This window comes from Phalaenopsis equestris, unplaced genomic scaffold (assembly GCF_001263595.1).
Source record: "Phalaenopsis equestris unplaced genomic scaffold, ASM126359v1 Scaffold000002, whole genome shotgun sequence".
NCBI lineage: Eukaryota > Viridiplantae > Streptophyta > Magnoliopsida > Asparagales > Orchidaceae > Phalaenopsis > Phalaenopsis equestris.
In genome coordinates this window covers 15,406,253-15,428,821 of record NW_018164444.1, presented here as the reverse complement: position 1 = coordinate 15,428,821, position 22,569 = coordinate 15,406,253, and the positions used below count along the sequence as shown (strand labels likewise).

At 35.8% G+C, this 22,569-nt stretch overlaps 1 protein-coding gene across 2 annotated transcripts in view; it reads right to left on the bottom strand.

Moving 5' to 3' along the window:
• The window catches only part of LOC110023090 (protein TIC 40, chloroplastic-like), a 74,148-nt gene that overhangs the window by 22,447 nt on the left and 29,132 nt on the right, over positions 1-22,569 (bottom strand). The window contains exons 5-10 of one of the 2 annotated variants that reach the window (XM_020722320.1): positions 11,036-11,294; positions 8,684-8,787; positions 8,555-8,600; positions 7,709-7,802; positions 5,057-5,097; positions 4,852-4,897 (exon numbers count right to left, since the gene is read on the bottom strand). In XM_020722320.1, the coding sequence (XP_020577979.1) occupies positions 4,852-4,897; positions 5,057-5,097; positions 7,709-7,802; positions 8,555-8,600; positions 8,684-8,787; positions 11,036-11,294 (590 nt within the window). The remainder of the gene's footprint in view (positions 1-4,851; positions 4,898-5,056; positions 5,098-7,708; positions 7,803-8,554; positions 8,601-8,683; positions 8,788-11,035; positions 11,295-22,569) is intronic. The other variant, XM_020722326.1, reaches the window with a different exon arrangement.

Below are 22,569 nucleotides of genomic sequence, written 5' to 3'. Positions count from 1 at the left end.
CATGGAGAACGTTTTTCAGGATAAGGCTAGGTGTAATATGTATATCACCAATCTCTGCAACAGTAGCTAAAGAGTCATTGGCCATGATAATTTTTCTATTACTTTGACAGGGGGTATAGGACTGGAAGAGTTGAGATGTGGGGGTCATATGGTCAGTAGCACCGGAGTCAATGATCCAAGAGTTGGTATATAATTTGTCTAAGACATTCATGCAAACAGTTTTACCTGAAAGAGCTATCGAACATGCTCCAGAAAGCTTCTCAAGAGATCCCAATAAGTTTCTCAATTTCTCAATTTCGTCATCGCTGAATCCCTCTATTGTTGATTTTTTCTTTATATTGGGTTGCTCTGCCATATGCGCTCGAGGCCTTTATTTCTCCCCATGGTTGCCCCATTCTCAGCTTGGAGGTTTACCATTTAACTCCCAACACTTCTCCCTTGTATGCCTTGGTTTCTTGCAATAAGTACACCAAAGATTGTCTTTGTTCTTCTTCCCTTGGTTATCGTTCTTTGACTTCTCCTGATTTGTGTTTGCTGCTAAAGCTGACCCATCCATAGTATGTGGTTCTAGCATGACACTCCTCCGACTTACTTCTGCTCGGATTAATGAGATTGTCTCTTCTAGAGATGGTGTATCCTCTTTGCCAAGGATTTGGATTCTAACATGATCAAATTCAGGATTCAATCCTGCCAAAAAATCATATATCTGATCCTTCTCAATGAACTTCTTCAAGGTGGCAACATCATCAGTGCATTTCATCTCAATTACACGATAGTGATCCAGTTCCTGCCACAGATTTTGCAATAGAGTTTCATATTCTGTGACAGATTTGTCTCCTTGTTTGGTTGCTCCGGTTTTTTCCTTGATTTCATACACAAGAGCAGCATCGCGGGCTTTTGAGTATGTGCGGTTGATATAGTCCCAGATTTCTTTTGCGGTGTTCAAGAACATGCAAGTGTCACTGATCGTTGGGTCCATATAATCCCATAGTCAGGACATAATCATGGAATCCTCCTCTTCCCATGCTGTAGAGGCTGGATCCTTTTTTTCTGGTCCGGTTCCAAGTAGGTGATTAATCCTCCCTTTGCCTTTTAGGTATGTGTGGACAATTTGGGACCATTTGAGATAGTTCTTCCCATTGAACCTGTTGGATGCCCGAATATTCTGCAACTCTCCAATTTTCTGAACAGCATTGTATTCTTCAGAATGATTGGAGTAGTTGGAGATAGTGGTTTCGGACATTGACATGGTGGAGAAGAAAAAATTTGCAGCAATTAAGGCTAGAATAAACCTGCAGAGGTAAAAGAATCGCAGTAATTAAAGCAGCGGCAGCAGAAAAAAAAAATCCAAACAGCGACAAAATCGCGAGATATGCGTCACAGGATTGCAGGCTCTGCAGCGACCACACAGCGGCAAACAGCGCAAATTACTTCAGCGGCAAAGGACGATCGTGACAACGTGCTGCTCCTCTTGGACGAAGCGGAAAGAAGTCGGAGAAGTCGGATATCCTATAGTTCGCAGAAGTCAGAGGAGTCGGAAGCAGCCCGTGCTCGGGAGAAGCGCCGATCGCATATCGCAGAGAAGGAGAAGTCGGAGAAGCGCGCGCAGATCGCAGAGGAGGAAGTTGGAGAAGCGCGTTGAAGCTTCCACCTTCGGAAGAAGCGCGCGGAAGCAGCAGTGAAGAAACGCAAAGATCAGCGCGTTGCAGAGTCTCAAATCTCTTTTCTACTTGTCGAGATGTGTCTGAGATGGAAATAAAGTTGTGAGAATTAATTCTAATTTCCTTAATTAAGGAAATTAGAATTAATTCTCACAACTTTATTTCCATCTCAGACACATCTCGACAAGTAGAAAAGAGATTTGAGAAGTAATGTCTAAAGTATTGAATAACTCGAGCAGTCTCACTGGAGCAAGAGAAACTAGTATTCTTATGGTCTGAACATAAAGGTGCTTGAGGTTGGCTGTGGTGAGGAAACATCAAACATTGGAGAAATATGGATCAGGCACAATAGAAAGGAAGAGGAGCAAGCAGGATGCTGGCGGAATTGACAAAGCTTTCTTGGCATAAAGATTTGAACTGCGAGAATGAAGTCATTAGAAAACAAGGTTTCTGAGGGAATGAATGAAAGCGAAAAAGAGAAAATTGAGCATTGGGATATCCATGGTGAATGGGTTGTGAAGCTGTATGGTTGGCCAAGATCTTGGCAGTGAATATGATAAGAAAGTACTAATAGGTTTCGATTTGAACATCTTTTCCAAGGGGAGGAAAAAAACTCTTTTGGCCAGATCATTAAGAATCAAGGTTTGCATGAAAAGAAACAAAAAGTGAGAGAAATTGGGCCGTGACAACATTTTTTCCATGCTCATTTCTTCTCACTCTGTCAATAGTATTATAATTATAAATTGGGCCTCAGTTAAGAAAAACTAAAGTTAAAGAGTTAATAAAGTGTTGATATAAAAGTTTATAAGTAATCTTTATCCATTATATAGGATATTTAAACATGAAGTTTGTTTGAAAGTTGGCCGAGTGAGGAAACTGTATGAAGCCTCAACTCAATGCATTTGATATACTACGGTGTCTAGTTGTTCATTGTGCAGAATGTGATATTTGAGTTTTAGAATTAAAATATAAATACTTTCGAATTTATAAGAGCCTATATATGCTTCTATGCATTCTAAAGTTTACCTTACTGTGGAGTAAAATTTAAATTCATCAATATGATGCTTATTACATAGTATTTTTTTTAAGTCAAGTTTTACACTGGAAACCTTACGGTGAGTTTTCGGTGCTTTTGAATCTAAACCTGTTCAGATAAATGAAATTTGATAAACTTCTAATGTTTATTGCATTTTTTTTGTTAACTTTAGCACTAGATTGAAAGTAAACTAAATTTAGAATGTTTAAGAGCAGTTATGCACGTTTTGGGTATAACTGTACATTTCATTTAATTGTAGAAGAATAGCAAAATTATAAAAAAAAAAACTTCGAATCTGTGAAAATTGAAATTTAAATTGAAAGATAAAATGAATTTAGGATTAGGTTAAGGTAATCAAGGCGGGTAATTTGGGACATAGTCATGCTCAAAAGTAAAAAGTCACTCAATTCAAAGAGATCTTCGGAATAAAAAAAATATATGCTTTTAAAACATGTCAAAAATTTAATGCTACTAATGTATATAATGATGATAAAGGAACTAACAGTATACAAAGATGATGGTGATCTATAGAATAAAATTGATATTTAGGGAAAAAAATAAATGAAGAGAGTAGCTAAAAGAAAAAAGATCTAGGATTTTGAAGAAATTAGATGGATTAAAAGCGAATAAAGAATGTTACTTGATAACTTACTAAATAACAGTTTTAAGGAATAAATAATATAGTAAATAATTTTATAAATTGATCAAGTGAATTTAGCCCTCAAAAAATGCATAAAGATAAAGCTTTGAGTCCAAATGAAATATCTAATTACGTATTTAGTAAGCAAATCATTTTAATAAATGTTTTCAGAAAAAAAAAATGTGAAATGATTAGAGGAAAAGCATTGTTAAGCCTATATTCAAGAAAAAATGTGATACCCAAAATTGTTTTAATTTTAGGGGAATCAAGCAATGAAGCTATAAGAGAGAGTAATGTTAATTTGGTATCACTAACAAGGAATATAATTGGGTACCCCAAAAATTAATTTGTAGTAATTTAACTCAGAAAAGTGTGTCAAATATATGTTGATGTTATTAAAGATATGTATGACTAAGGCATTGATTAATAATAAAAATTGTTGTGGAGTGACCCAGAAGCTCACAATTATCATAGATTTACTTATATAATCAACTTTAAGTTTTAAAATCCAAAATAGTCACTAACTACTCCTATATGGTCAATTTGATCTCATAATATCACATTTATCTAATTCAATCCCTCGGCTATATAAAATTCTTCTCGAACAAATTCGACAATAGAAATTGATGAAAACGAGGATACAAAATTGATCACAACGATACAAAAATGATTCTAATTTAGTCCCCAGGGGATAAATTTTGTATGGTTGATGAACTAAATTAGAGAATTGTAAAAATTTTGGGGCTTCATTGACCATATACAAATGGTCAGGAGACTACTTTGGGCTTTATAGTGATTAAACATATTCAAAAAGAGGCAGGTTAATGTATGTTTTTGTACATGATACAATTCTAATTTCTACTGAATGAAATATTTGTTGAATTAAGTAAAAAGATAAAATTAGGAGAAAAACTTAGTTGGAAACCTTTAAATTTGCAGTACAAAAACTAAATATATAATATATAAATTTAGTAGATATGATATTAACAATTAAAATTAAATATTATTAAAATACATGGTGACACAGTTTAAATATGTTAAATATATTATAAAAACAGCAACAAGCCTTTATCCCACTAAGTGGGGTCAGCTACATCAATCCATTTTCTGCATTGTGTCCTATTGAGTGTCAAATTTTCATTTAATTCTAATAAATTAAGATATTTTTTTATAAAATAGACCCAATCTTTCTAGGTCTGCATTTGCCTTTTTAACTTAAGTCAAATCTAAAAGATCTACTCTACTAACTGTATCATCAGATAGTCGGCGTTTAATATGACCAAATCATCTAAAACGACTCTCTAATTTTATCCGCCACTAGAGCTACACCAACCCTATCACTAATATATATAAAAAAAATAAAAAACTAAATGAAGATATAACTTCAAAAGTTAAAACTGGATAGCTAACATTGATAAGCACCTTGAAAGTTACGTGATAAAAAGATGATATGAAAGGCTGGCAATACTATCATTACAGCTAGGAAAGGAAGTTAAAAGTAACATAATCATTACAGCATATCTTGTAATTGCTGCCGGTATTGTGGATTTTGTAGCATCCCTGAAAATAATGAACATAATAATGATCAATAATTATTTGACGAGAAGCTGCACAGAATTAGCCATCAACCAAATTTAGAAGGAAAATGAAGACAGTTCAGCTTATCGATTGACAAGAAAAAATGAATATCAAATGACAAAATCAAACCAATATACCTACACTTAAAGGTAGTTGGGTTCCTCATCTCCTCAGGTAAATACCTGCAGCAATTATCAATATAAGATCAAACCTTTTATTTGAGGATCGAGAAATGGAATGAGAGTGCTTTTATTCATAAACTCCAAAAAGTGTTACAAATGTATAAACAGAAAATATTACTTGAAGGGTAGAGCAAATGAGCGAAGCTATGTAAGATGCCTTTCAAAGAAAAATGTATAATTAAAATTTTTTACATGAAAATTTATAGGCAATTCCTAGAAGTCAAATAACAAAGAAAATTGTCGAAAATTATATATCAAAGGCAAGAACAATGTCAAAATAATGCATGTATTTTATAAGGGGAATCATTTAAATATTGGATTATTTAATGTGTTCTAATTGATCCATTACTAGTCAAAATTGATCCAAGTTAGTCTCATGGTTAATATTTTTGTCTGTTTGGATGAATGTTCACGTGCATGCTGCAATCCAGCCCTACACCAAACATCAACTTGAACCACACAGAGAGCTGACCAAACGACAGCAAGTGGCAAGGCTCTAGCGAGGGCAACAAGCAGCAAAGGTTGGCAGAGGGGGCCAATAGACGATCCCAAAGATGATAAGCCAAGAAGAATTGTCTCGGTCGAAGACACTAAAGCCAATGAATCTCATTCAAATGTCTCAGACAAAATGCATTCCATTTCAAAAGTTGGCCTAAATATACACCAATAGCCTCGATGTAATTATGTAAGAAAAGATCCTTCTCTACCATCGACTCACCATCTTACGGCACTTCTCGTTTAAGCCTTCACATGACGCTGACCCCGTTGCACCCCTTACTAAACCGCAATTGCTTTTATTAGCCACAAGTATGAAAGAAAAATAATCACGTTATATTAAATTAAAAAAAACTATGAAACCCCTTAAGTAGAATGAGCTGAACTCTTAAACATCAAGATGTCTTCTGGTGTAACAGTTAAAATTTCATCAGAAACTTCAAAATTAAGCATGCTTAGGCGAGGCGGGAGCACCCTTGGGATGGGTGACCTTCTAGGAAGTTACACCAACCTTGAAGCCATTAAGAGAAAACAGACAGTATTTAAATAGGTGGAGTTTGGGTTTGTTACAAATTGCATCAGAGAATTATACCAGTCTGAAGATAGGAATTGTCATATAGAACAAAGTTATACATCATAGCAGCCACCTCTTAAACCAAAAAATGGGACAAAGCGATACAAGATGCAAGTTATCCCTTGAATCTATAGGGGCCACATCTAGATCCTATCTATTAGGTAGATGCTTCTGGGTTTAGGGCACTAACGAGGATGTTAGTTAAGTGAAGAAGATCATGAACCCCCTAAGCAGAATGAAGTTGAACTCTTAAACTTCAAGACAACTTTTGGTGTAACGATCAGACTGGTATGAATCAAGAAATAGTCTAAATTTTTATTATGAAATCCCTTAAGTAGAATGAAGCTAAACTTTTAAAGGAGCTTTTTGCTAGAATTTCATTAGAAACTTCAAAGTTAAGAATGCTCGTGCTGGAGCACCCTGAAGATGGGTGACCTCTTGAGAAGTTACACAAATATGCATAAAGTTGAAGGGTATCATATCTTGATGGATGAAAGTACGAGATGTTACAAATGGTATCAGATCATTACACCAATAACTGATGGATGATTCTTGGTTAGGAAAATTGACAAAAATGTCAGTTACTTTAGTGAGGGAGATTGTGAAATTCATTAAGTAGAATGAAGATAAACTCTTGAATATCGACACAGCTTTTGGAGTAATGGTTGGAATTTCATCGAAAACTCCAAAGTTAAATGTGCTTGTACAAAAACACACTCAGAATATGTGACCTCTTGAGAAGTTACACCAATGGGATAAAACCATAAGACCGTTAAGCTAAAGAGAACAATATCTCAATGGATAAGAAATCGGGTTGCCACGCAACAATAAAATAAATCAAAGCTACATTTAAGTGAAGAGAACCTAGAATAGTCTAACAAAACAAAACAAAGAAATTTAATGATGAGACTAAGAGTTTGTTTGGGGCAGCTGCAACTTATTGAATAATCTGCTGATAAGCTGATTACAAATAATCTGCTGATAAGCTGGGTGCGGTGGCTATTAAAAATTTTTATTTTTTTGGAAAAGCCAGTCTGCTGCCAGAAAGTTGCCAGATAGGTGTGGTGTGAAAATGTTGTTTTCGGCGTTTTGAAAACACATAAGCTGTCCAAACGCAGTTTACCCGAACAGGTCAGGTGCGTTTTCAAAACGCCACCGCGCCAAATAAGCTGCCCCAAACGGACCCTAAATTAGAAAAAATTTCAAATTTTAATAAAATTAAGAAAATTTAACGGTTTCAAAGTAGAATTGTCCATTTACAATGTCCAAATAATATTTCACATTTGTCTCTATAAAAGACAATAGAATCAAAATAAAATAAAATAAAACTATATCTTCTCTAGTAAAGCCAAACCCTAACCTCCCACTAATTTAATAAATAGCAGAATGTTAAAAAGATGGGATAAATGAGTTTGTGTATCATTTACGAGGACACAGACATATGGATATGTAACTTTTCATACGTGTGTGGATATTTGGGATCATGGAAACATGAACTTTTCAAAAGAACATTTGACCACTTCAGTCATAAAATTATCTTACGGGAAAACCAACTTCTGCACATTTGGATCCTCCATCATTTTCTCCAATGCTTCAACGGACAATACAGATCCTGACGTACCTATTTTTGATGCACCTGTTTTTGAACAAAAGAATTCATACACAAATGAAATATGTGTTCACGCTTTGAGGATTACAAATAAAATGAAAAATAAAAAAATAAAATGATGTTCAAAGATAGCCAAATTCATTTACACTTTAATTGCACAAGATAGAAGTGGTAGTCCACCCACCTTGTCCAGAAAAGATTAATTATAGCAATGATTAAGGCAAGATAGAAACTAAGAAACAAGTGATTTTACTAAAGAAGAGAAGAAAGAAAACAGGATGCCAGTATCAAAGTGTTAAGCCATGCACAAAATAGACAACATCAATGCAACCCTAAAGTATCGCAATCAAAGTGCACGAACGAGAATCGGAGCACCTTCACATCCAATTATCTAAGGCATGCTGCCAATCACAAAAAGGAAAAAAAGGTGAATTAATTGCCAGTATGATTTATGAGAATCATACTGAATCAAACTTAAAATATCACCACAAGAACACCACAACAAATACACCCTAAAAAAATTATGCAAAAGGCAAGGCAGAGACCTTTATCAATGGCTCTAGAGAAGGCTTACATAAAGTTCCTGTCAGGTGCACCAGTCACAAGGAGATGGAAAAATTAGTAACAACAGGATGTTAGATGAATAACATGTGGCATATATGTCATTCATCCAACAGCCCTGGAGGCTTACTTTAAACTTTGAATTAAGTAGAAAAGTATATCCCAAGTATTCCCCACATAAAAATCAGCCAAATACTTAGGAAATCCAGATTGCTTACTGGGAAAATTCTGCTCCTGTTTAAAGGCAGCTCCATTCAGTGTAATCTGAAGAAAATTTGAGATATATGACAGCAGATTTGTTTTCAATAGAACTGGCAAAGAGGACAAATAAGGATAGCACAACTCACTTCCTTCTCAGATAGACCCACACTTTGAGAAATGGACTCTTCCGAGTCTTTTGAATATTCAGAACTCTTTCGCAACACTTCTTCAGGAGAAACGTCGATAAAGGCTGCATGACATGAGATTTAAAAAGTAATTATTTCCAACATCAAAGAAGAAAGTGAGGATTTGCTTGTATGTTCAGATGAAGTTTAGGCATGAATGGTGGAATTAACCATAATTTCCACACTAAAAATAGTAATTAAAGAGGAAAATTAAATATCTTACATACTATAAACCGTTCAAGCAACCAACCAACAAATTTACTGATTCCAGTCAAAATAGTTATGACGGCAAGAAAATGGACTTTATAAAAGCCTTCACGACAATAAAGCACTTACTTTTGATATCTTTCGTATGTGAATTCCTATCCATGGCAGACAATACTTCATTATCTAACATTATCTAAAAGAAGATAAACTCATGTGATCCAACCTTTTATAATAGGTATTAAAAACCCACATAGCGCAAATCCAAGACTCCAAAAGCAAATCATACATATTAATAGACCAAATTGTTATAGTTAAAAGAACAATAAATATTTGGTTTTGGTGATAAAAAGTAGACTAAAAAACCAGTTATTCACGCATTTCATACCAAAGATCTCAGTAAATAGCCCAATTCATATTTGGTATTTGACCAAAAATGGAGGAGGCATCCCCGACATGAAAGAAAAAAAAAAGAATTGGAAAGTTTAAAGAACAAGAAAATCTTAAGTACTATATTAAGGCTTAATTTTTACTCTCCCAGATTGATTTGTAAATATGGATTCCGAAATGGTAGATGGTGCTCAAACTTCTTAGATCAAGCTTTTCAGATTACTACTGATACCATATTGTTGATTTAATATTTATATGACTCATTTCAACCCAAAATTTCAGCTTGTAACCAAATGCATCATGACCGGCTTGCAAACGAATTTGCTTTAGGACCAACATGAGCAGAGGGGAAGGTGCACTAAACTATGTTACTCTCAATCAGAAACACAATGTAACGGCATTAATATGAAATTAAGCACACATTGCTCAAGACCATATGGCAGGGAAGGAGGACAAGAGCTAACCCCACTCTCCAAACAACTTTGCCACAATCAACCAGGATTCAAACATATAACACCCTTTAACGCGGGTTTCAACTTCACTGGAAGTAAACACTTAACACCAAAAGCTCAAGTTAGAAAGTGGGTACGAGCGTCCAATACAATGGCTCGTCTCCTCACACATATATAGAACAAGTCAAGTATGATCACCAAGTCTAAGTATTAAGGAATGTTGGGCAGAAGTTAATACCAACATTCCCTAGCAAAATTAATAAATGTCTTGAAGAGTATTGTTTCAGATATATCATGCAAATCCATTAATTCATAATTCTTGGGAAAATTTTAAGAAACTTGCTTGCAACTCCACATCTGAAAAAAAAACCAGCAGAGAAATCGCCAACCAGCACTAAAATGCATAGTTGCATGAAAGTCTCCAAAAATATGTATATAGGTTTAATGAATCTAAGTATGCAGTCTTCATTATCACAAGGGCTTCAACAAGGCAGCTATGGTATACCCTAAAACTAAGAAAAAGTTACTTGAATATGAAACTCAATCAAATACAGTTTTTTTTGTAGGCAAGTGAGCAATTTCAGATCCAAGGAAGTATTATGCCTGCCTCATTCAGTTAAAGTAACTTGACCAAAAAGAAATGTCATGAAAAATCATGGTTTTAAAAACCAAACCGGATTGGCCAATTTGACCAGTTCGGTACAAACTCAAAACCACTTTTGCACAGAACCAGTATTTCTATGGCAAACCGGTCTGGTTTTTAAAAAACCGATCGTTTCTAATATTTAATTTTAGCTATTTGATTTTGAATGGATGGCTAGATATAAAATATTTAAATTAAAACATGAAAATGTCATGTCTCAAAAAATTTGATTTAGAATATAATTTAAAATATTCAAAAATGAATTGTCTTAAATTAAAAAAATTGTTTACTGAATTGATAAAAATAATGTTATTACATCATTATTATATTAAAATAGTTTTAATATTTATTACATCATCTAGTTTAATCATGTTTGAACTATTAAACCTTAAATATATCCTTCAAGTTTAATGTCCGATATGATTTTCACACCCTTGAAGAAAGCATTTACGTGTAATTATCATTAAAATTTAGAACGAGAAAAAAGAAATATAACAAACATACCTACCTGAATTTTAAGTCATTAAGGGTAAAACATAAAACAATTGAAGAATCAAATTCAAATGCCAATTAAGACATACGGGAAATAATGGAGATACCATGCAAAGCGTATGTATCAAATACCATATTTTTTGGGCTTTTGTTCAATTTGTTCTTTGGAGTCGATGGGAGGACGAGAATCTTCTACTTTAGTCGGAGGGAGATCTACAACAGCCGCTGTTTTTGAGGTATAATTTGGCGTTGATGACGGGGTTGGAGATGACTGTGGTATTGATGGAAATGGAAATGGTGAGCCAGCCGGAAAGGCTGCATTGCTGAATTGGCCATTTTGTTCTGTTGCTTGACTCATCATGGTCTTAAATGCTTGTTGCATTGCATATTGCTGAAGAAAACATGCAAGCTACATTACTTACTAATGCTTTAACATTTTACTAACAACAGCCATAATTCTGAAGTTCTAACTATCACGAATTCCATATTTTAAGAAGACATATAAACCAGTTGCAGCAAAAGTATAACTTCACAGCTTAAATCTCAAGCTGTACCCAAAATTTTAAATTAGAAAGAGATTTTGTCAGGATATAAGAACCCAAATCATAATTCATTTGAGACTCCCAATATTTTTTTAAAAGTAAAATGAAGACAATCAAAAATGAAGATCCGGAACCAGATCAAGTACAGAAAATACCAACAAAACATAAATAAAATGAGTAATGACAAGATAAACAGCAAGTTTTCCTACAGAAAATATCCACAAAATATAAATGACACAAGGTAAAAAGAATGCAAACAAAGTGAAAGAATTCTTTATTGGCTTATTTCAACATATATAGATAAAACAAACTTAGGAGGTAACAATTATGAATTACTTCCGAAAAAAAGAAGTTTAAAACTAGAATACTTTTGATAATATAACAAGGATATTCGCAATGTTGAATATGATATGTATTGCTCGGTTACATACATGAGCAAATAAAGTTTTATATCATAACTAGCACGCTCACAGCCCCACAAAATTTGGTGCCCGCTCTACCCCGGCTAATCTCTACCAAATTCCTTCACATTTTTACCACAACATTTCTCCCTCTCACCCTACTGAAGATTTAGTGACAGACCTCACCATTTCCTTCGTACCCTCTTCCCAACCATACAAGGAGTTGAATAAAATGAAACAAAGCTACAGTGCAAGTTCAAATTTCAACCAACATAAATAATAAATAATGTACAAATTTCTAAGAATGTGAAATGTGATTAAATATATTCCTTTTCCTGAATCTTACTAACATTTATGTTTATTAAAAGCATTTTCTCTTTAAAACATCATTCCAATTTGCAATGCTATAAAAAAAAAAAAAACTTACATTTTATATGGCTGTATTTCATTTAGATTCAAAAAAAGTATGGACCAAAAAAACATACAAGATTTTTAAAATTACACCTTGAAGTCTCTTTTATACAATTATCATACCTCATAATAGATGGATTGGTTTCTAAACATTTAAAAGGTTAAAAAAAATACTCAAGGAATTTGATCTAGTCAATATATAATTCTCCATATTAAAAAAATATGCTAATAGTCATAAAATAATTACCAGTAAAAACTATCAGTTGCGGTAGCAAATTCCTAGCTGCAATGCTGATAGTATATACCACACAGAAAATTACAATAATCTATAAGATGATCAAAACCCTGTAAACTACAAAACTATAACTTACAAAGTGCATAAACGACCATAAACTAGTATAAAGATCTAACCACAAAGAGCCCTAACTATAGATAGATGTGTGGGATCGAAAAATTCACAACCCGGCCTCTTGCAAAGAGAGTTATGTGTTATTTTGGTAAGTTTCAGAATGCATGTTAGCCTTAACATAAGACAATACCCAAAAATTTCACCATCATTTTGAATGAATTTTAAATCTGGTTCGAATTTCTCATAAAAGCAAGCCCCTGTGGCTAATAACCCTCTCAATAGTAAAATAAATTTTGATTAAGGCTAATAGACATTACGGTTCAAATGCTCAACAAATAGCCATGCCAATTTTGGATTAAATTATTTTCAAAAATGAGAAATTTGCATACATAGCACAAGATTCTTAGGTATTTACATATCTCACACCTAAACTTTCATACTTACATAAATAGCACTTGGTGCATTAAACCTATGCATGAAAAGTTTTGTATTTCACTTTTAAGAAGTGGAGGTAATGCTATTTTTTATGTGATATAAAAGATTTGAGTGTAAATATGAAAGTTTAGGTGAGATTCAAAGTCCCAAAAAAAATTTACTAACAAAGGATGAAATGGTATAGCCGATAAAGAGCCGATAGATTCAAAGTCACGGGTTGTCAATCTTTGGTCTACTTCAATAAGATAGTGGAACCTTATCAACAAGCATAGGTTGTGCCATCTAAGGGGACTCTATAAACTTAAGGCGAATTTTATCTAAGGAGATAAATTTAAGTTAAACTCGGCTAACATAGGGTTTTTTGTCCTATCAAGTATACCCTACGATTAGCAACTCAAGAGGCAGAGTCGTTATAAAACATACCTAACCATAATATAATGTTATCATTTTGTGATGAACCACCAAATCAAAACACTCTATTCGTAATCGCTATTTTTATAAAGCCATTTTGCAATCAATAACACAAGTCAATTCCTTACTAGCGTGGAATTTTTTAAAAGAAACACAAAAATACACTTGATATGACATTGACTATTTATGAACTCAAACAACTGTAGAAGGTGAATAGAATTTATTTTAAGCTTTAAATAATAAAAGTTCATATGAATGTTTTATCTTTTATTTATTTCGTTGAATGAATTTTAAAGTTTAGTCAATATTTAACCTGCAATAATTTTACTTAAACTTTGAGGGTGTTTTAAAAATACAATCGCCTCCGATCGAGATTTTTTTGTCAATATGGTGATCATTGGGGTGAAAATTGATTTAATCATTAATATTTGAAATTTAGTTAAATTTTGTTGCTTAAATACTATTAATCATAAGTCTAATTAACTCCAATTCTGGTGAGAAGAAGGATCAAACTGACTAAGACCTACAATATTCACTATAGACAGGTGATCCACTCAAGCGTGTGTATAACTTGATGTTTTTGAATTTGTTTTAAAAAAAGATTTTATGAAGTTCAAAATAATTGTTGCAATTTGAGATGAAATAAAGTTTAAATTTAAGCCTATTTTTAACATAAAGTGCATTTTCGGATCATTCAATTAAGCTTTTCGTGCATTACTTGAAGCCATGGAGATATTTTATTTCATATAGTTGGATGTTTTAGACAACTTCGTATGTTTTTTGAGACAACTGACAAGAGTTTTGAGTTATAATAATTGAATTGCAAATTACTTCAAGAAACACATAAAAGGTTTCAAATCATGTGAATTTGGTTATTTGTATAAAAATCTCAATGCATGCAAAGCTTCATGTAATAATTTTAAAGAAAAATGTTTTCTATTTGATTGCACGTATGCATAACGGATTCGATGACAAATGACAAATTGAAATCTTACCAAGTACTTTAATTAACCATGTGTCTCATACACGCATACATACAAGACATATATATTAAACAAGAACAAAAATATAAGGCAGAGGCATTGGATATTAGCGAAGGAGTGTGAATAAAAATTATTAAAAGAACTAAATGATCAAACAAAAATCACAAGTGTACGATAACCAAACAACCATATGTACTAAAAAAAAATACATCCACCATGACATGATGTCGATCAACTTTTCAATTTGAAAATAATTTTGTCAATTCAATTTAATATATGAGATATATAGTTTTGGTTTTGAAAGTAGTGTATTTTAATTTCTGAAAAATGAGACCAAATAGATCTGATTCGTCCAATAGTTTATATAATCGTGTCTGATACCACGAATACTACACCTTCCCGAAAGATTAGTGTATATCTCGGCGATAGACCCAATCATACAAACTAAGAGATTTATGATATAATTTACATATCTCACACATAAACTTTCATATTTACATACATAACATTTTAGTGTTTTAAATCAAGATTAAATAAGGTTTATTTTACCTGGGTTCCAAGTTCCCTATAGAGACAAACCCCTCTAGTTATAGCCCCTATAGTTAATTACATCCGTTAATTACATCCCAAATGACTGGGTCACTTGAGAAAACTCTCGATAATTCTTCAAGAATTCAAGGTTTAGGATTTCACGGTAGAACGTGAAAATGCAAGTGGGAGTGACTCAAGTGCGAACAGTTATTTTCAGGAGTTCAAAGAAAGGAAAAGGTAGGGACGTCACGGATCTTAAGGAGAACCCTAAGTGACTTCCCGAACTATCATACTGTGTGGCTGCGTTTTGAAGATGATGTTATTCAAGTGTTTAATCCTGCTAATTTTATTATTTGAGATTTATATGTGCATAATATATGATTATGCAGATAGTCTGCAAAGATAAGAGGGTTTACGTCATACTGAACGACAACCTCGAAACCGAAGGTGAGTTAGGACTTAGCTGTACAATATGGTTGCACAGGAGTCTAAAGAGAGAGTGGGGATTTACGTCATGTTAGGACAACTACCTCGAAGTCCTATGGGTTGTTATTATGCTAGGAAGAGAGAATGCTGAAGAAGATCCTCTTGTTGCTCGATCCAAGTTTCTCGCCGTGTTGTCCACAAAGTTGGCTCCAAACACCTTATCGAAGTATTAATCCTAAAATCTAAGATTCAAAAAGTTCTACCAATTATGTTTTAAAGTTTTGATTTTGTTGTCATTCAAGCATTATGAGAGGTTAAAGTTGATTAGAGCAGCATCGGTTAGGATCTTACGGTTCCCTCGTTTTTGTACCACTATTTTTTTTTAATTTACTTAGTCCAAATGAGTTGTTAAGCACATTTAAACTATGAAGATTTCGTTAGCAACCGTAGGTTACCTCATCCAAATAACTCCCGTAAATTCAAAAGTATGTGTTATGTTTTTTATTTTTGTTTTGAATTTGTTATTTATTTTAAAAAAAAATTATTTTGTTTTGAAAATGTTGTTTATTTTTTAAAATTATTTTATTTTGAAAATGTTGTTGCAACTAAGCATGTATGATACATTAAAGCAGGAATAAATTACAGTAATAAAAATGACAAAAAAAATATATACATGTGTAGTTGGCATATCTGCTGCTGTTGTTGCTGCTGAGTGGTTAGCTCATAAATCATAATATAATTTGCAGGGAATTTAAATAAATTTTTCAGGAAAATGGAGAAAACAGAAATTCTAGTGTAAAAAGCAGCAAAACGAGACGTAACAGCAGCTAGGAACTTCAAACAGCGCTCCTAAGGCTCCTACAACTCTGGACAGCAGCTAGGAACTCCAAACAGGGATCCTAAGACTTCCTACAACTCTAAACAGCAGCTAGAAATTCCAAACGGTGATACTAAGGCTTCATACAACTCCAGACAGCAGCTAGAAACTTCTAACGATGCTCCTAAGGCATCCTACAACTCCGGGCAGCAACTAGCAAGCTTACACGGTGATCTTAAGGCCTCCTACAGCTCCGGGCAGGAACTAGAAAGCCTAAATAGTGATCCAAAGGCCTTCTACAGCTCTGGGCAGCAACTAGCATCCTAAACGGTGATCCTAAGACTTCCTACGGCTCCGGGCAGCAACTAGCAAGCTTACACGGTGATCCTAACGCCTCCTACAGCTCCGGGCAGCAACTAGCAAGCTTACAGAATGATCCTGAGACCTCCTAAAACTCCAGGCAGCAACCATGAAGTTCCAAACAGCACCATACAACCCCCAATGACTCCAAACAGCAATTTCAAAGTTCCAAACAGCACCCTACAGCTCTCCCACAACTCTCACAGCAATTTCAAAGTTTCAAACAGCACCCTAAAGCCTCCCACAACATTTTACCGCGATTGGTAACTCCAAACAGCAGTTTTAAAAGTCCTCAAACCGCAATTATGTAACTTTGCAAAAGGTACCCTTAAGCCTTTCAAAATAATGACAAAACCTCTCCAACTAGGTACAGTTCACTTTCAGTCCTCTTAGAGCATGCATCTATCACCTCACCAGCATTCAATGTCATAAAATAAGAATGCATATGACCTATGCAATGCAAGCATAATATCTCATAATATCTAAGCCGTTTTTCATAAGCAGCTAAATCAGCAACTACCCAATATATTCAATGAGAAATTGTCCTTTAGAAGCACTCTCTTCCGACTGCAATCCATAGACTTTCTTTCCATAGTTAATCCATGTAAATTTGGCATATTTGTGCTTTTGGAAGTGTTGATTCGAACATAGATTCCCACATGGACAGGTTCCCTTTACACACTCAATATTAAGCATACGGTTTAAACATTCCTCACCACAACTCAAACTGCTATCTGGAGGCAGCTAGCAATGGCAAGACCAATACACACCTCTCCATTAACCATCTTAGTGTATCACCTATCTCACGACATTCACTATATACTAAGTGAGAAATGCAGCATTTACAAATATCGAAAAGATAATGGCTTTCCATTATTTAATTTTTATCAGACCTCCTTGAGTTTACTTCAAAATCAAAACAGGAAAAAGAAAGAACATCTTCAGCTTAAAAAAAACCAAAGCAATAAAACATCATGCAAGTCTCAAAAGAGAAAAGTCATAGTGACAAATTTTGCACTTAAACCCCGGTCAGGAGAAATCCTCCGCCTGCCTCCACGTATATGACCAATTCCAAATTTTTCCACACCATCTCGTGAAAAGGATTTCAGATCATGCTAATATATGATATTATATATTATTTAACCCAAAGATTAAAACAAGCAAAGGATTGAGATCAACACCTCGAAACCTTACCGACAGCGCAAACCCAAGTGAGCAAAGGTGAGGGTGTCAAGCGGGAAGCAGGTGAACCGTTCTTGTGTCGTGCGCGAGAGCGAAGCAAACGAGGACTTCAGTTCGCAGAGGAGGAAGGAGGTGAGTGGGATTTCTTTTGTCGAAATGAAAGGGTAGGCGAGTGGGATTTCTTCTGTCGAGAGGAAGGGGTAGGCGAGCCGAGCGAGGGTTTCGGGCAAGTGGGCGAGAGACTAGGGCTTCGGCGTGAGGAAGGGGAGGGGTTTCTTCGGTCGAGCGCGAGAGGGAAGTGCAGGCCATGGTTTCAGACGAGGAGCGGACTTCAGTTCGCAGTGGAGGAAGAAGGCGAAGCAAGAGTATATGGGAGAGATCAATTCATCAAAGGAGCGGGGCGAATTAGTATAAATGTGAGTATCTGTTACAGGCATTAAGCGCGAAATTAATAACCTTCCATGCGGGGGAATGTTTATTAGGCAAATGATAATTTTGAAATTAATTTAATTAATGTGAGATTTAATGGTTAATTTGAATTTCGAAATTTGAATATTGAAATTATGTGAGCTGGGGTAATTAGCCCACATTCAGCCCGGCTTGAACCAGAGTTGAACCTGGGTGAGCCCGAACTTTCTCCCCCTAATTAAAAAAATGTGCATCGATCTTCGTGCTAACTACTCGAGTGCGGAACCATAGTGATATAGGTGTTCTTCCTAGCTAAAGTCGACATCTCGGGCACATTCGTGTGATCCATTTCATCATCCAGGGTGGTCCGGGCGAGTTTACCAACGAGCGGGTCAATTCAAGTCAAAATTGCGAGTGGTGCGATGCGTGTGTCAAATGCGGCGTTAGTGAGAATTGGAGTCGCAAGAGGTTTCCCTAAGGGCTGCTCCTATTCATGTACGAACACAACTCGAGTTTCATATGTCGGTTCTAACAAACACAACAAAAAGCCAAGGATTTGGGACCGCCCATACGAGACTCGAAGATGGCTTGAATCTTCTAAATAGTGTGGGTCTCGTACTAGTCCTCTAGCCAAGGATTTGGGACCGCCCATACGAGACTCGAAGGTGGCTTGAATCTTCTAAATGGTGTGGGTCTCGCACTAGTCCTCTAGAAGGGGTCAAAACAAGGAAAGCTTAAAGCTAAACCATAGACTTTAAGGGGAGAAGTGAAGAACTCACCCAAAAATGAGGTCAACAAATGAACCTCCAATAGGAGTGGTGTGCAAGACAAGCACACCGTACATATTGGTGTTGATCGAAGCGATCAACAAAACCAAAACATATGCTTAAGTAGATCTACTTAAAACAGACTAGAAGTCGAACCGGATTTGACAATTGAACTAGAAGTGGGGTTCCCGCTTAGGAAATCCCAGCTCAAGAAAAACTTCCAGTAGAGAAATTGAGAGTTTCTGTTGGGGAATTGTAGGTGAGTCTCAGATTGTGATCGTGAGTTTGAGCTTTTGAATTCGAATGTCGATTTGGTTTGTTTTGATTTTAGTGGATTTGGAGATCAGGACAAGCAGGAAGCACAAAAGAGTCCCAAGTGAATGTCGAAGGAATGTCTGCTACAGTGGGGCGGAAACCACAAGGTCTCACATCCGGCCCAAGCGATAGCGAAGGATTGGAAAAGATATTGTGGAAATTTGGGAAGTATTTGTGGAAGATACTCGTAAAAAGGAATCAGGTTGAGAGGGAATGTCACTGGGACTGAGTTCCAACTCAAGAAAAGATCGGGAAAAGTGTCTACTACATCGGGGAGAAAGAAGTTGGGATTGATCCCAACCCTAGAAGTTGTGAAAGTGTCTGTCACATTAGAAAAGGAATGCGCTAAAACTAACATTCAACCTAAGCAGTGATGAAATGATCAGAATGAGTGTGAATGCACTGGGAGACTCATATCCAACAAGAAAGCTAATCGAGAAATGTCTACTATGTTGAGGGGGAAAGCGCTGGAATTTACATCCAACTCAAGGGGGAGCGAAGGAATCATAATTCGATTTTCTTTTGAATTTGTGGAAGATTTGCAAAGTTTATGTGAGTTGTGGGACATTTATGGAAGTTGATAAACTTTGTGTTATTTTTGAGAATTTGTGGAAAGTGTGAGAACATGTAAATATTTGTAAGAATGAATCAGATCAAGCAAGAATGTCGGGAAACTCATAACTAACTCGAAAGCTAATCAAGAAATGTCTGCACATTGAGGAAAACACTGAGACTTATATCCAGCCCAAGCGATAGCAAAAGTGTCTTATCACATTAGTAATGAATGCGCTAGGATTAACATCCAACCTAAGCAGTGACAAAATGATTAGGTTGAGAGGGAGCGCACTGGGATTGAGTTCCAACTCAAAAGCTAATCAGGAGAAAGGTGTCTACTACATCGGGGAAGAAGCCGCTGAGACTGATTTTCAACCCTAGAGGTAGTGAAAATGTTTATCACATTAAGAAGGAATGCGCTAGGACTGACATTCAACCTAAGCGGTGACGAAATGATCATGATGAGTGAGAAAGCATTGGGACTGAGTTCCAACTCAATAAGTGATCAAGAAAAAAATGTCTGCTACATCGGGGAGGAAGACGCTGGGACTGATTCCCAACCCTAGAGATAGTAAATATGTCTATCACATTAGGAAGAAATGTGTTATGACTAACATCCAACCTAAACAGTAACGAAATGATCAGTATGAGGAGGAAACTACTGAGATTGAGTTCCAACTCAAGAACTGATCAGGAAAAGAATGTCTCTACATCGGAGAGGAAGGCGTAGGACTGATCTCCAACCCATAGAGATAGCGAAAATATCTATCACAGTAGAAAGAAATGCGCTATGACTAACATACAACCTAAGCGGTGACAAAATGATCAGGATGAGTTGGAAAGCACTGGGACTGAGTTTCAACTCAAGAGTTAATCAGGAAAAGAATGTCTGCTACATTGGTTTATAAGATTAACTTAAGTTATTAAACCTAATTTTGTTCACATCGTTCTATTGCTCCTCAGTTTTGTTTAAAATCGAGACAAACTCGTTTCAACGGCCTATAAATCAATCGCACAAAGTGGCAGTTATGAAAACGTATTGGTCTTCTGTAAGTTGTTGAAGATAAATTAAACTTTGTTGAAGTTGTTGAAACTGAGTACAGTGATACAAAATCAAATAACATCATTTATGTCGTAGTCATCAAAATAGAACGGAAGCATCTGCTGGCGCACCTTCGGATTTAGGCAGAGACTAACCCTTCCTCCTAAGATACATTCCAAAATCGAAGTCCTTCAATGTATGCTTAGAGGCATGCTATCTCTAGGCGGTCATAACTCCAAAGGTCGTAAGCCCTCCAGGTCTGGATCAGGTCGATATCCAAACGGTGTCTTACTATCATCCATCATTCTTAAAGTTATTGAAACTCTTCTCCGCGAAACTCCCGGGATGCAGTGCCTGACCAAATCTATCTCATTCCCTTTAAGTACTAAGACTGACCCAAGGGGTCAAGAAATTTCAACTAAGCTTCAAAACTCCCATGGGACAATTGTTCGTAAGTCTCTACCAAACAAAATGTTGCATTCACTGATGAACAAGACGGTGTTGAACGGCCTCAGGAAATCATGATAATCAATGTGCGGCGGGATGCAGTCCCCCTTTTCGTAAATATTTATAATGTAGCTATTAGGCATGCAGTCGGCAGATAAGACGTGCCACGATATCATTTTCTTGATCATTCTTTTTATAATCGGTGGTATTGGATCCACCTCGTCATGTCTTATGATCCCCGGGAGATTTCCCTCATAGTCATATGCGAAGTTGTAACAGCAACCACACTGAATAGTGATTCGTCCCCTCATCCACTTCTGGAGTTCAGAATAAGTTCTCTTCCTTAAACAACCTGCTCGGCCCAGGTCTCTGAGATGGAAGATATAGTCAACTACACTCCTCTGTTCATTCTCTAAAAACACGTCAGCATGTAATTCAAGTCCTTCCAGGATGTTGATGTATTTTCCCTGTATCCTTTCACGATGTTCAAAACACTGCTTTCAGACCCTCTAGAATATTTCCAACTCGTCCTCTGAAATTATCTACAACTTCCTTAGCTTACCAAGTGGTGGGACATATGGCTTTATATCTTGGACTTTCTCATTCTCCTGTGAAGTAGGAGAGCTCTTTAAACTGTACGTGTTGCGCACGACCCGGAGGACGTGTATTTCACGAGTATTCAAGTTTTAACAACGTCTGACTCTGACTGCATTATTGTTAGGGGGGTAAGGTACCCTCGACCAATTGCTCCAGTAATTCTTTCTTCTGCATGGTCAGAAGATGTTCTGCAACTGGCTCACTTGATTGTTTCTCTTCCAGACAGGCAAGTACCATATGCTTGAGGCTAGCAAGGTTCCTCCGCTGCGTACGTGTCATGGGGATTTTCCTCAGAGGAGCACTGATGAGCTCACCCCGATGGACCGCATTTTGGTAGCCTCCTCCATTGAACGATCTTTAACTTGGGTTTCTTGATGACTTCTTCAAGTTTCCTTTTCTTTGTGAGCATATCTTCCTGTTTGTTTCGGAACTCTAGCACAGACTTCCGATCTTGTAACTCTGTTTGATTCACCACCTCAAGTAGGGGCCCCACGTATACCATTTCAACTTTCTTGAAGTCCAAGTTGAAATGAACGATGGCTCCCTCTGCCACTTTTTGTTCGTTAAGTGTGAGATTAATATCATTTTTTAAGGAGAAAATCAGCTACTTGCCCGACATTTTCCTGCATAAAACAGGAAATAAAAGAGGTAAGCATGTTAAATTTCAACTTAAACGAGAACAAAACT